The sequence below is a fragment of the Plecotus auritus genome (genome assembly GCF_963455305.1).
Source record: "Plecotus auritus genome assembly, chromosome: 3".
NCBI lineage: Eukaryota > Metazoa > Chordata > Mammalia > Chiroptera > Vespertilionidae > Plecotus > Plecotus auritus.
The window spans coordinates 106,909,966-106,923,099 of NC_137772.1; the positions used below are offsets into that span (position 1 = coordinate 106,909,966).

The window sequence follows — 13,134 nt, forward strand, 5'->3', positions numbered from 1 at the left end:
TATCTGGATTTCAATTTAAAAAAATAATTAGTACATCTGACTATTTAGAACTGTTTTGCCATACAAGTTTAGCAAACTACTTTTGAACTTAAACATGCCCTAACTAATATGCCATATGTAACAATGTATGACATGAAGGTTTTATATATAATTTCACAAGAGCTAGTAACTTAGGAGGCTGTGTCATAAATACTATACTACTTATGGCCTATATACATACACAAATACTTATATAAGCACATCCATGTAAACACTGAGCCCAGTGCATTTACATTAACACCCACATACATGTATAGATATATGGCCACTATGAAAAATTTAAGTCCAATGGCTAAAATATATGGAATTATTTTTCAAGAATATTATTCTATATTTTCATTCATTTATATTAAGAAATGTGGTTTTTAAACTTCATGTTTTAATTTTTTTTTTTAAAAAAAAGCCCAGTCATGTATAGATCTACAGTGGATGCAAAAAAAATACCCTTCCTGGGTAACATAGGGAGCACATATAGTACATAAATGGTGGTTCAAAATATTTTTAGAAAATCTCATTTGATTTTTTAATATTTAGATGAGCCAATAGAGCCAATATATAAATACAGGTATGTGTACAGATGGATGGACCTGACACTTTTTAAAAGTCTATGACAGTATAGACATTGTGGTTTACCACCCCCCACCCTCCACTTAACTAATTAAGCAAGACAAAGAAGAAACAAACCACATGGCTTTCAAAAGCAGTCCTTTGAATTCACACTGAACTTCACACTTGATGTATGATTGGGTTTTGCATTTCTAAAATGCTGAAAGCAGGGAAATATTTATTATATCATTTTCAATGTCTAAGAAAAATAGTGAGTACAAATTAAAACTATCAAACTTTTAACTAGAGCACAGTGCCTTCAACACATTTAAGGTTTACCATTAAGGACAAAAATGCATGTTTCTGCTGGCGTTCTCTCCTGCTTAATAGAACAATTTTAAAAATCAGTGTCTATATTTTAAAAAAATAATTCCATAAGCAAATAGATCTTAACTGCCTATAAATCATCAATTTAGTTCCACTAATGAACCAAAAACTTCTGGTTTATTGCTAAGAATGTTTTTATCTATTTCTGCTGTAGACTAATGGAAGTACGCTCTGCACAGAAAGAGATCTCAAAGTCTATAAATGGTGTGCTGTTTCAATCTCTGAGGGACTTCAGTTTCAAAAAGTAAATGATAAACATTGCCCCTGAACAGTCCTTTAATAAAAGTCATATGTTGAAAAGATTAAATGCCATGGAATAGCATTTCCCTTGGAACTGCTTGAATGGAAAGTTGGCCATGATATCGTCAATTAGTTCAAGTCCAGGTTTTTTTTGTTTTTTGGTGTTTTTTTTTGTTGTTGTTTTGTTTTGTTTTTTTCTGTGTCTAAAAAAAGTCATAGACTTCATATCAGTTGGTAAAATCTGCCACTTATCCAGAATAAATATCAATTATTGGACCTCTATAAGCAGTAGTTCTCCATAAGATTGACAGTGTAGGGAAGTTAAAATTATTGGAATTTATTTTTGTTCTGAACCATCTAACTCCACCAGATTTAGTTAACTGTTCCACTGCTTTCTTTGCATTTTGGACAGTTCAGTCAAATACATTCCAATCTTTAATGTATTAAGACTCAACTGTATTAAGTAATGCATTTTACAAAGACATAACTAGAACAGACACCAGCATAAGCAAGTTCCCAGATGTTTACAGTTTCAGATAAAACAAAGCAGCCTTTTGATCTCAGCAGGAGTCACTGTTAGTTTCTATTGGAAACAGTTTTAAAACATGAAGTCTGCAACAGGTATTATTATGAACTGCTCTTTCAAGATGGAATGGTTCAGTTTGCAGTTCTCGAATAACCTGCCAGAGAAGTGTCTTTCTCTCCAACAGACAGGATAATGAGGCACTAATTATTATAAGGCTAAGTTTCAAATGCTGTTAGATTGCCTGGACTTCTTTATCTTCTTTTGGTTGAAGTATTTTATTCACTTGGAAAGTGAAATGGTAACATATGTAACTATAAGCCAGATGGTAAAATTTGATAGTTGAGTAATTTATCAAGGAGTTAAATTGCTAACATTTTAAATAGTATATGACAACTGAATTTCTCTCCATCTTGAATCAAACATTTAGTTTTAAAATCAATTTTCAAGTAAAATTTGAAAAGAAAACTCAAGTAAAAGCCTCCAAATGGTATCATACATTATTAATTTATCACCTACTGAGATATGTCAAGCCTGTATAGTATCAAAACCATGCTTCACAAGTCTTAAATTGTTAGTGTTTAGTAAAACTAGATGATCATTAGGATATGGCTTAAATACAATAGACCATACACATTAAATTAATTTAACACTCAGATTGTAAAATAATTATTTTATGTTTAAGAAAAGCTGACCATAATTTTTAAGAGAGGACCAGAAGAGCAGAATTAATAGGCTAATGTTAACAATGGGTTATAATCATAGACTTATTTGGTTTAACACAAAAGGAGTTTTGCATATGAAAATTTCCAAAACACTAGCAAGATCTAGGATTTATTGGAATGAAGATTTAGATATTTTGGGCCTTTTTTATACAGTACCATCTAAAAGAATTTAGCTTTTCAAATTGATTTTTTGGAAGAAGTCCAGATACAATTATTTTTTTAGTTCTGTGTGTAAAAAAAAGTTTTCTAGCTACAGACATTACACATTTGAAAAATTACATATATAGTTGTGAGAGGAATTATATAATTTATAGTTCTTCATGTTAGTGTTTAGCTTCAGCTATTTTTAAACTGTTTCAAGTAAAAATAATTTAAAAAATTTAAATTTGCTCAACAAGAAAAATAAGGAAATTATCTAATGTTTAATGTTAAAGTCTTCATGAGATGTATCCTTGACATGGGTGTTTTTCTTCAATTATATTAACCCACAAAATGATAAGTAGTTTTCTCTACTGAATAGGAAGGAAAAAATATCTACCTGTATATTTTTATTATTTTGCTATAAAAGTACCTTTAAAAATCAGCCATCCAAATTTTAAAAAGAATTTAATTTTAAGAAAAAATGTGTTTTAGTGCCATTTTAATCTGCTTGACCAAAAATACAGAAAAATTGTATCTACATGTCTACTTATGATTAAAATGAAAACCCCATCTACAGAAATTATAACTCTGTATTGCTGCATCATTAGCATATCCTTATACTCAATATTGGGTTCATATTTGAAATTCACCTGGAGCCAGGCCTTGCATAAAACCTCAGCAACTGAGTGAGTTTGTGTTCAAGATTCCCCCAATCAAATAATGTAGGAGATATAGAAAGAAAAACTCCAGGATTAACATCATAAATATAAAATGTCTGTATATTTACTTTTATATGATTTGGGCTTCACAATTTCAAAGTATGCAAAACTTTTTTGTGTATTTTACTGTTAGACTTTTGCTTAGAAATTGTTTAACCTTCACCTAATCACAAACCATATACATTGCACCATTGTCTCTTTTACACTGAGTCTCCCATTGATTCCAAATCATCTGAAGAGAGAGGGTGGTACAGGTCCTGTAAGAGGAAGGGCAGTATAAATTGTTTACTTGGCCCTCATAGGTGCCCTATGGCTCCTAGGAGCAGAGCAACACTGAATGAGCACATGTAGTGTCTAATATCATTAGACCTATTAGCAACCAAATTCATATAAGAGGAAAAATAATTGAGAAACCATCTAAATAGACAAAATAGTGCTTATTTTGCCTTATTGACTTGATCTCCTCAGGAACTTTTACCTTCCTTTGTGTCCAGTTAAGTTTTTCAGCCCCTGAGGTCTGTCAATGCCATCCCTGCTTCTATGTGTCTCAATTCTTCCTTGAACATCTCCTTCCCATTTTGGGTAGAAGAGGAATATGCTTACTTCACAAAATAATTTATTAGAAGCACCAGCTAGCATTCAGCAAATTTGAGTCCCAACCTAAGTGCTGTATTTGCACATCACATAAACCCAATAAATAGTGCCTTTTCAAATTTTATGTTTGAAAGACAGAAAGAATTCAAACTTGACTCACACACCTTCTAATATTCTTCTCCAATTCCACAACCACTCACCTATCTCCTCTCCTTTTCTTCCCTCCACCCCTTTTTGCCAAGAGATCTTTCTCTATTGGTAGCCAGGCAACCAGCTCAGATCTGCAGTGTCTAGAATCCTGGCTTCTTTCCTATTTTGTACCACCCACTCTGCACATCATATGAATGATCAGATAACCTACAAAAAGTCAGCAATGTGGGAGTATAATGGGGAGCTTCATTCAACCCACATAACACATTTCTTTCTGATACATTAAAAAATGGGACCCAAGAACGTCCATGGATGGAAAAGATCCTCCAAGATGTTCGTCTGTGACCAGTCAAGTGCTTCTAGACAGCAATTTAAATAACTATTTTGTAAAAGCAGGGAGGTTGCTTGCCAACAGTACTTTTATAAAGAAAAATATCTGTCATGCAGACTCTTGTTGTATATAACTATTCTAAAAACCAAGAGAGATAACATAAAAATATGATTTTAAGGGAAGTTAAAAAACTGATTGGATTATCTAATTAATATAGATTTTCTTATTTGTGAAGAAATTAGTCAAACGTCTTGATATTTCTTTAAAAAACAAAAATCTATGTTCAGGTAGGAAGTGTGAGTGTGTGTCTGTGTGTGAATTTGGGGGAACAGCCAAGTTTTCCTGGCCACGTTGCTAGGCAACAGAGAGGGAAAATAGAAGTAGCTACTGCTTTCCAGTTTGCAATAAAAAGAGTTAATTTATTCATTGAAATATCTTCTTTTAGCACTTTCGATCTTTCACTTATTTCAGTATTTCCTGCATACGAGTACAGCCAAACATTTGAGAAGAACATTAACCAAATTTGAAACAGGATCAGTTTTTAGGGATATTAGAGGCCCATTTTAATCTGGAGAGGTTATTTGATGTAGTTGACTCCACACCCAGATGAAAGCTTCTCTTGCTAGAGCAGCTGGGAATGTGCCTGTTCACTGACACGGTACATGAATGGAGAATGTTCATTTATGGCCTGAATTCAAAAGCCTGGAAACTAAGCCATCTCTGATTCATCCAGTTCTCCACTCATAACATGTGCATAATAAATGTTTTCAGATGGTTATAAACCCTGTATCTCTCTAAAACAAGTGGGATTGTTTCCCCCTCTCAGGTATGATGCTTGCATTGTTAATTTAAATGACAAAATGAAGAATGTATAAGACAACCATCCCTTACAATCAGTTCCCACGTGACAATGTTAATTATATAAACTGTTGGCCACACAGCTGCTAGTAACTGCATGGAAAATTTCTGCCTCAGCTAGACAAAATAATAGTGAAATAGAAAATACAGAGAACAGAAGAAAACTCCAGCCTTATTCTTCAAACAAAGGGTTAAGCAAGGAGCTTTATGTCTCCAATAAGCAAGCAGGAGAGAAAATCAAATCAATGGTAGGGCTTCTCAATCATTCTAATTTAATATCAACCACTAAGCATGAACAAATCCTAAATCTGAGTTTAATAAGTTCAAAGGATAAAGAGGAATTTCTATACAAGGTATACTCTTCAAAGGAAGAATGTTCTATGAAAGAGGGCCCTTTCTGTACTATATCTAATGGTTGTTCCTACAGATAGGGATCTAGCTGGGTAATATTTATAAATAAATAAATAAATAAATAAATAAATAAATAAATAAATAAATAAATAAATAAAATCACCCTATTACTTCCTCCACTCAAACATAGACATTTAGCAGATTAAATTAATTTGGCCAATTCTTTTTAGCAGTTCACTAATGACTACTGTACTTTAAAATGCCAAATTAGACTGTGGCCAAGAAGAAAACTATACTGAAAACACTTGAATGGAACTGAAATAAAATTATTGGGTTTTCTATCTGGAAAGAGCCTCTTTATTTTCTTTCATTTTACCAAGGCCCAGAGAGGATAACAGACTAATCTAAGATAACACAGCTATTTAGTGAAGGAGCTATTTAGTGATGAAACCCCAGGCCTCATCAAATAATCCAATCAAGCCAAACCTGATGCCAAGGGCATCAGTGGAAAATGACAATACAACCTGATATTGGTGAGACAGGCTCCAAACGGACTAGGGACTGATTCCACAGCCCCGCTTTAGACAGTGTTGTGTGAACACAACCTGGGAGGAAGCTTGAACATAGGAGCTTCCATGTTGGTTACAGTTTAAATTTATGGAACTTGGAAGTATCATTTTAAAACACTTAATAAAAGAAGCCAAATTCAAGAGTCTAGTCTTTGATGTCCAAAGACTCCAACGAGACTTTGCTTATTAAAATATTTAGTGAGCACCACCTTATAACCTCCTAAGCAGCTGTATTCCTCCCCACCTTGCTTGTGAAATCAGGACAATGAATGGCCTTCCATTTCCTCCACTGTACCTTCCCCCTCCTCCCCTTCTCACTCCTTTTAGTCTCGCCTTGTAAAGGGATAAAAACAGTAGTTCTTCCATTTCCCTTCCTTAGCATGGAGAAGCTAACACTGTTTTCAGTAACTTTTTAATTTTGGTCTCCAAGATTGGTCATCTTCTCCATCATTACACAGGAAGCTAAAAATTAAACTCAGGTAGTGATGGAAAACAAGGTGCTCCATGTTTGTTTCATTCACAAAAGCACGTCTCATATAGACCCATGTCCTTTTCCATGGACCCTAAGCCACTTTGGAACACCATTTTATGCTATAAAGCAACCCCTGACAATGGCCCACCCCTCCAACAATGGCACTTTTCCTTCTCCCTCCGAAGGAAGGCTGATGATCAATGATGATGTCTAATAAAGCTTATTAAACTCAAGAAGCTTACAAGTCATTGCCAGTAAAGTCTTTGTAATTCAGGACAAAAAGAGTAAGGTGTTAAAAAGTGAAGCAGCAAATGGTAACACCTTAATCAATAAAGAAATTTTTAAAAAAGTGAAGCAGCAACTGTTTGTTCTTCTCAGAGATAAGGTTTAAATAGGTTCATAGAGAAAGTAAAAGCCCTGAGTTCTAGCTAAGAGAAACTATAGCCATAACAATTGACCCGCCATTGCTCACTTCCTGCTCTACTTCCACCTGGTTATTACTTAGAGACAAGAGTGCTATTATGAGAGAGCTATTTGCTGGCACCTGTGCCATTCTGCACCATGGCACATACAGATCTGAAGCAAGGAGCTTGCTTATTTCCTTACCCTCTGCTTCCGAAGGCTTCCTGGGCTGGTGGGTGATGGACTTGGTGACTTGCCAGACCGTGGTGTGGAGAGCTGACTACCAGGGGTCCCATTAACTAGAAGTACAAAGAATCACAGATGGGAAAATGGCATGTTAAAAAAGTTTCATGACAAAATCAACTTCTCTGAGAAATAATTATAGAGGAACATTTGCTAAAATTCCAGGTAATTTTTTTATCTGTGGTCCTGAGAAAAAGCTTCAGGAAATAACCGTCTTCAGAAATTTACTGTTTTGTTAAGCCAGTATTTAATACAACAACAGGTTACATAAAATTTTTAAATGTTCTTTTCATACCTTTCCTGATGAATTTATTAATGATGTCTTTTATTGTGCCAATAGAGATTTGGGGAATGTTATTAAAGCCCTGGGACATTTTTAATGGGATTAATTTTTAATTCATTAGCTTCCAGTAGGAGTAAATATTAGCACAGCTCTCAGGTGATATTCTCAGTACTTGTTAAACTAAATCGCTATATTTTTATAGTTAACAACTCACTTCCAGAAGTGCCTGCATCCATTTCTGCCCTGCACATCTATCTCACCTAAACACTTGAAGGACCTGCTTTTAAACAAGACAAAGTAATTGGCACAGACACTCAGGAACTCCTCACTGATTGTCCTTACCACTGTTGAAAAATAAAAGCTGATTTCTAATAGATTTAAATCACTGGAATTTTACCTGATTATTAAGACTTTCAGACAACATTATCACTAAACTGAACCAAAGTCACAGAACTCAAGTAAACAATAATTTTCTCTAAGCAACATTATAAAACACTTAAAGATATTACTTTATAAAGATATATAAGGACAACATTTTTACATGTTTTACATCCATGGGCAGGGAAGTAGAGTAGCAATGAGACACACACATTCTTGAGAGTGCATAACAAACATTTTTCAAAAGGGAGAGCAATGACGCATTTAACTTACCTTCTATGAGTTCTAACATGGACACCGTCTTACTGTTTGACCTGACAGTAGTAAGAGGCAAAGTCCCTTCTCAGCACTAAGCCAAGCACCCACAGAAATGTGAGGCAGTTGGATTAGTTAAGGATGGCTAAGGCTGCTGCTCCCAGAGCAGACGGAATGAGATGCAGGATTCATCAGCAGATTCCTTTTCTGCATAAGGCTGACGTCTTCCAAGCAGCAGTGGGAGGTGCAGGTTCTGTCTCAGGCTGTATCAAAGGTGTCAATTAAGCCTCATGCCAACTTGGGAGCCACTGCAACCCCCTCCCAGACACCACTAACTCCCTGAAGGCTGGAAGCTGGAGTTCTTTTTCAGTATCTTGCACTGAATCATAACAAAGTGCCTCCAGGGGAGCAAGAGACCCAATGACTCATCTGAAAATCAAAATGACAGTAATTCTTCTAAAGCCTGGTGACTACCCAGTACAAAGTATACCCTTAAAAATTTAGTGGTATGATTATTGATTTTTTCATACACAATGTTTGCACAAAATCTTTGGGTCCATGAAAGTGGGAGGTTGTTTTGTCTTCTCCAAAGACCTTTAAAAAATGTCATATAGCCTACATTGCACTAATTTGTAGTTTTGCCTTTGGTGATTTAAAAAACACAACTTCTTTTTCTCTTTTTGGTAGCTTAAAGTAGAGAGCACTGAGCATGCTTTAATTTGCTTGCTTTCTACAGTCCATCCTTACTGAGCTTGATGTTCAGGCTTCTTTGCACTGGACTTCCCAGCCAGTGGCCTCTATGGGAAGGGCTCCTAAAGAGGCAAGGACTAAAGAGCTGTGGGCAACTAATAAACCAGTAAGCAAAATATCCTTAGGAGCTGACAGAAAAACCTGTTTTATGAATGTAATATTTTCTTTGCCTGCTTCTCCACTTTATGTCTTTTTGTTGTACCAAAAGGCTAAACAGATTGGGGGAAAAATGAGTAAATGGGGAAGCAAACATAGTATTGACATATTAAAATTTTGAGACGCTAATCTTATCAAGCCAATTGGGGAAGGGGGAGTGGTTCTCAGGAAATCAGCCTTAGGAATACATTGCTAAAAAAAGAAAAAGAAAACAATAGAAAACTTGCACCTTAGTGTATTGAAGAACTTATTTTCAATGGAACATTTAAATTATATATATATATATATATATATATATATATATATATATATAGTACATGTACGTGTATATAAACACACATACATACACATACACAAATACAGATGCATATATGTGATCTCATTTAACTCTCACAATAACTGTGAAACAGGTAGTATCATTTTGCAGATGAAGAAACTAAGGTATAAAGTGATAAGTGGAGTGTTCCGATGAATGGCAGTGTGAGAGAGCCCTGGCCTCTCCTGAAATTTCAACAAGTTAACCAACTATAATTCAACAAAGAATTCCCTGCTCTATACAGAGGCATGCCTGAGAAACTCTGGCATTGAAACATCTAAAGGTGAGCAACCAGGAATAAATGGAGAGATGAGAAGGGAGGATGAGAAATCCTGAATTTCTGAATTCCAGAATTTTTTTCTCTCATTTTATTTTATTTTATTTTTATTTTTTTAATTGTTTGAAGTATTACAAATAGTAGTACATATGTCTCCTTTTTTTTTTTCCCCATTGACCTCTCCCGGCCTCCCCTTCCCCCCAGTACATGCCTTTACCTGCCCCCCCCCCCCGCAGTGTCTTTTATCCATTGGTTATGCTTATATGCATGCATACAAGTCCTTCAGTTGATCTCTTACAGCTCCCCCCCCCACCCCCAACCTCCTCTGCCTTCCCGCTGTAGTTTGACAGTCTGTTCAATGCTTCTTTGCCTCTGTATCTATTTTTTCCCCATTTCTTTCCTTTAAAAAATCTTGCCTTTGCAGACTAGAAATAAACATATAATAACAAAAAATGTTTGATTCCTAATTTCAATGTCCAACAGTTCTGAGTCCCTGTTTCAATGTCAAACAGTTCCTTAAGTGTACATGTCAGTAATGATATCTGGATGGTGGGCACATGGTGGCAATGCAGGTCCGACCCTCTCTGGTTTGGTCCTAGGCAATCTGCTGCGTCCCACAGCTGCTGACTGCTAGTGTGGCAAGGCGTCATCAGCGTCTTCCATCTCTGGACTGTTTCTCCTCTTGTCTTCGTGGTTGGAGCAGACCTGTCAATTCCTCTCTGTTGCAGGAATCCACATGGTAAGTGGAGGATGGGGGATTATGGGGGAATAATTTGTGTTTTTGCCTCCCTGACAAAGTTTATATAAAGTTACAAAAGAAATTGACAGCCAGTTGGAAATTGAATTGCCATGGCCTAGAGCAAAGAATATCCTTACATGATATTATTCTACAGTGTCATTATAATTTTAGATATTTTACAACAGCATATTGTACAATTATCCCAAACAAACTTACAAACTAATTCTTGGAATGTTTGGCAGCAACTTAAAAAAAAAAGGACCTGAAAGGATATAATCCCTTTCAGAAGGAATTAAGGCGCTGGGAAGGCACTTGAGCATTCTATATTGGCCCCTCTTGCCTTTTGTGCCAAGAGGGACCCTCTTCTCACAATCCAATTGCCCTCAGCTGTTGCCTGAGCTTTCTGTTCATGCTGAGCTTGAAGCCTTGTGGTGGCTGGTTCCATGGATCTGTCTCTGCCCAATCGTGTGAGCTGGGCCCTCCCTGGAGAAGAAACCTGAGTTCCCCAAGATATGTGATCAGTGCTGGGGCCCCGCCAGCAGGCCAGGGGATCCCAAGGCAGGTGCTGGGCGTGGAGGCCACGGGGGCATAGGCTACCAAGGAGACAGAACTGAACCTCACATCACCCTGCTTGGCCCCGGAGGGTGGTTAGCCAGAGACGGGTAAGATTCCTCAGGGAAGGAACAACCTAAGACAGGCACAGTCACAGAAGGGCCACCAGGAGAGAACTTGGGGGTCAACAGAGGTGGGGCACAGACTCTCACACCCCCAACCTTGCAGGGGCCTGAACCCTCACCCAGTCTGAGGGAGGTCTCCTGCCCCCATGGCTGCTTTGCTTCCCACGCCCAGCTGAGATCGGGACACAGGTAACAGACAGTGACTTGGCCCAGCTCAGATTGGGACCCAGGTAACAGACAGAGACTTGGCCGACAGCAGCTGCCCTATATCTAAATCCAGTCTAGCACCAGGAATGCTCAGGGCCTACTCAAGAATGCAAATAATCCCTTCCACTAATATTTACAGGATAAATTAAGATTGTTGGTAGAGTATTAAATTTGACAGTAAAATAATAATCAAGTTTTCAGATTAATTTAAATAGGCTAATTGAAATAAGTGAATATTCAAGAAAATTTAATTATACTGGACAAAAAGCTGTTCCTAATGTGGTAACTAAAATTTCTATTGGTAGTTCATCTCATGGTAAAATTCCTGAACATGCAATGAAACTAAAGCAGTAATATTTTTGTGCAAAAAATTAAAATTTAAAGTTATCAAGACTGCATTATAAAATTTACAAAAGTCTCCATTAATCAAAAAAGGGGTGATAGTAGGGTAATATCATGTAAGGAAAAATATCCTGTAAGTAAATTACATCTAGAAAACTTTTACTTTACAAAATTAGTTTTCATTTGTAATGCTAACAGCAAGACACTCATGAAAAACACACATGGTGTCTAAATAAGACAAAGGAAAATCGTTTGGGCAAAAATAAAAAGGATCCCAAATCAATTATATAGAAAAGATTCCTTTATTAACTTTTGGTCCAGAATATGTTTGTATATTTTCAGAATTTTTTATCTGTTATATTGTTATTCCTCTTTGTTGCTATAAATCTCTTGATCTCATCTTTTATTTCTTCTTTGACCCAGTCCTTTTTTAGTAGTATTTATTTAATCTGCACATATTTGTGGGTTTCTTTACTTCCTTTTTGCAGTTGATTTTTAATTTCAAGGCATCATGGTTAGAGAGTATGCTTGGTATAAATTATTCTCCAATAATTTGTCTTTATTGCTGAATAAAATTTCTCAAAGTGAGTTGAGAAATCCCAGTAATCCTAACATCACATCTTAAAGAACTAGAAAAGGAAGAACAAAAGCAGCCCAAAGTCAGCAGAAGAGAGGAAATAATAAAAATTAGAGCAGAATTGAATCAAATGGAGAACAAAAAGATTATGCAAAAATTACTAAAACAAAGAGCTAGTTCTTTAAAAAGATTATTAAAATTGACAGACCCCTGCCTAAACTCACTAAGGGAAAAAGGGAAAAGACCCATATAAGCAAAATCAGAAATGAGAGAGGAGAGTCACCAAAGAGATCACAGATGTACAAAGAACCATACGAGAGAATATTATGAAAGACTATATGCCACCAAATTCAATAACCTAGAAGAAATGGATAATCCTAGAAATATATAATCTTCAGACTAAATCATGAAGAATTGGAAAATCTAAATAGACCAATCAGCAGTGAGGAAATTGAAACAACCATCAACCCCCCCCCCCAAAAAAAAACAAAACAAAAAAACAAAAGTCCAGGACCAGATGGCTTCACCAGTAAATTCTATCAAACATTCAAAGAAGATTTAAAACCTATGCTTCTCAAACTCTTCCAAAAAATTGAAGAAGAGGCAATACTTCCTAACACATTTTATGAGGCCAATATAACCCTGACACCAACACCTGGCACAGATAACACACACAAAAAGAAAATTACAGATCAATATCTCTGATGAATACAGATGCAAAAATCCTAAACAAAATACCAGCAAATCACCCTAGCTGGTTTAGCTCAGTGAATAGAAGGCCGGCCTGTGGACTGAAGGGCCCTGGGTTCGATTCTGGTCAAGTGCACATGCCCGGATTGCAGGCTGGATCCCAGTGGGTAGCGTGCAGAAGGCAGCCAATCAATGAT

General features: G+C 36.2%; 1 protein-coding gene across 10 annotated transcripts in view; it reads right to left on the bottom strand.

The window, feature by feature from the left end:
* DCLK1 (doublecortin like kinase 1) overlaps window positions 1-13,134 on the bottom strand; it is a gene marked incomplete at its 3' end in the record, with an annotated part of 521,814 nt that overhangs the window by 98,347 nt on the left and 410,333 nt on the right. For 5 of the 10 annotated variants that reach the window (XM_080660910.1, XM_080660912.1, XM_080660909.1 and 2 more), the window contains exon 6: window positions 7,252-7,346. In XM_080660910.1, coding sequence (XP_080517036.1) covers window positions 7,252-7,346 — 95 coding nt within the window. Of the gene's footprint in view, window positions 1-1,415; window positions 3,578-7,251; window positions 7,347-8,224; window positions 8,634-13,134 lie in introns of those variants that run through there. The other 5 variants (XM_080660908.1, XM_080660916.1, XM_080660914.1 and 2 more) reach the window with 5 other exon arrangements.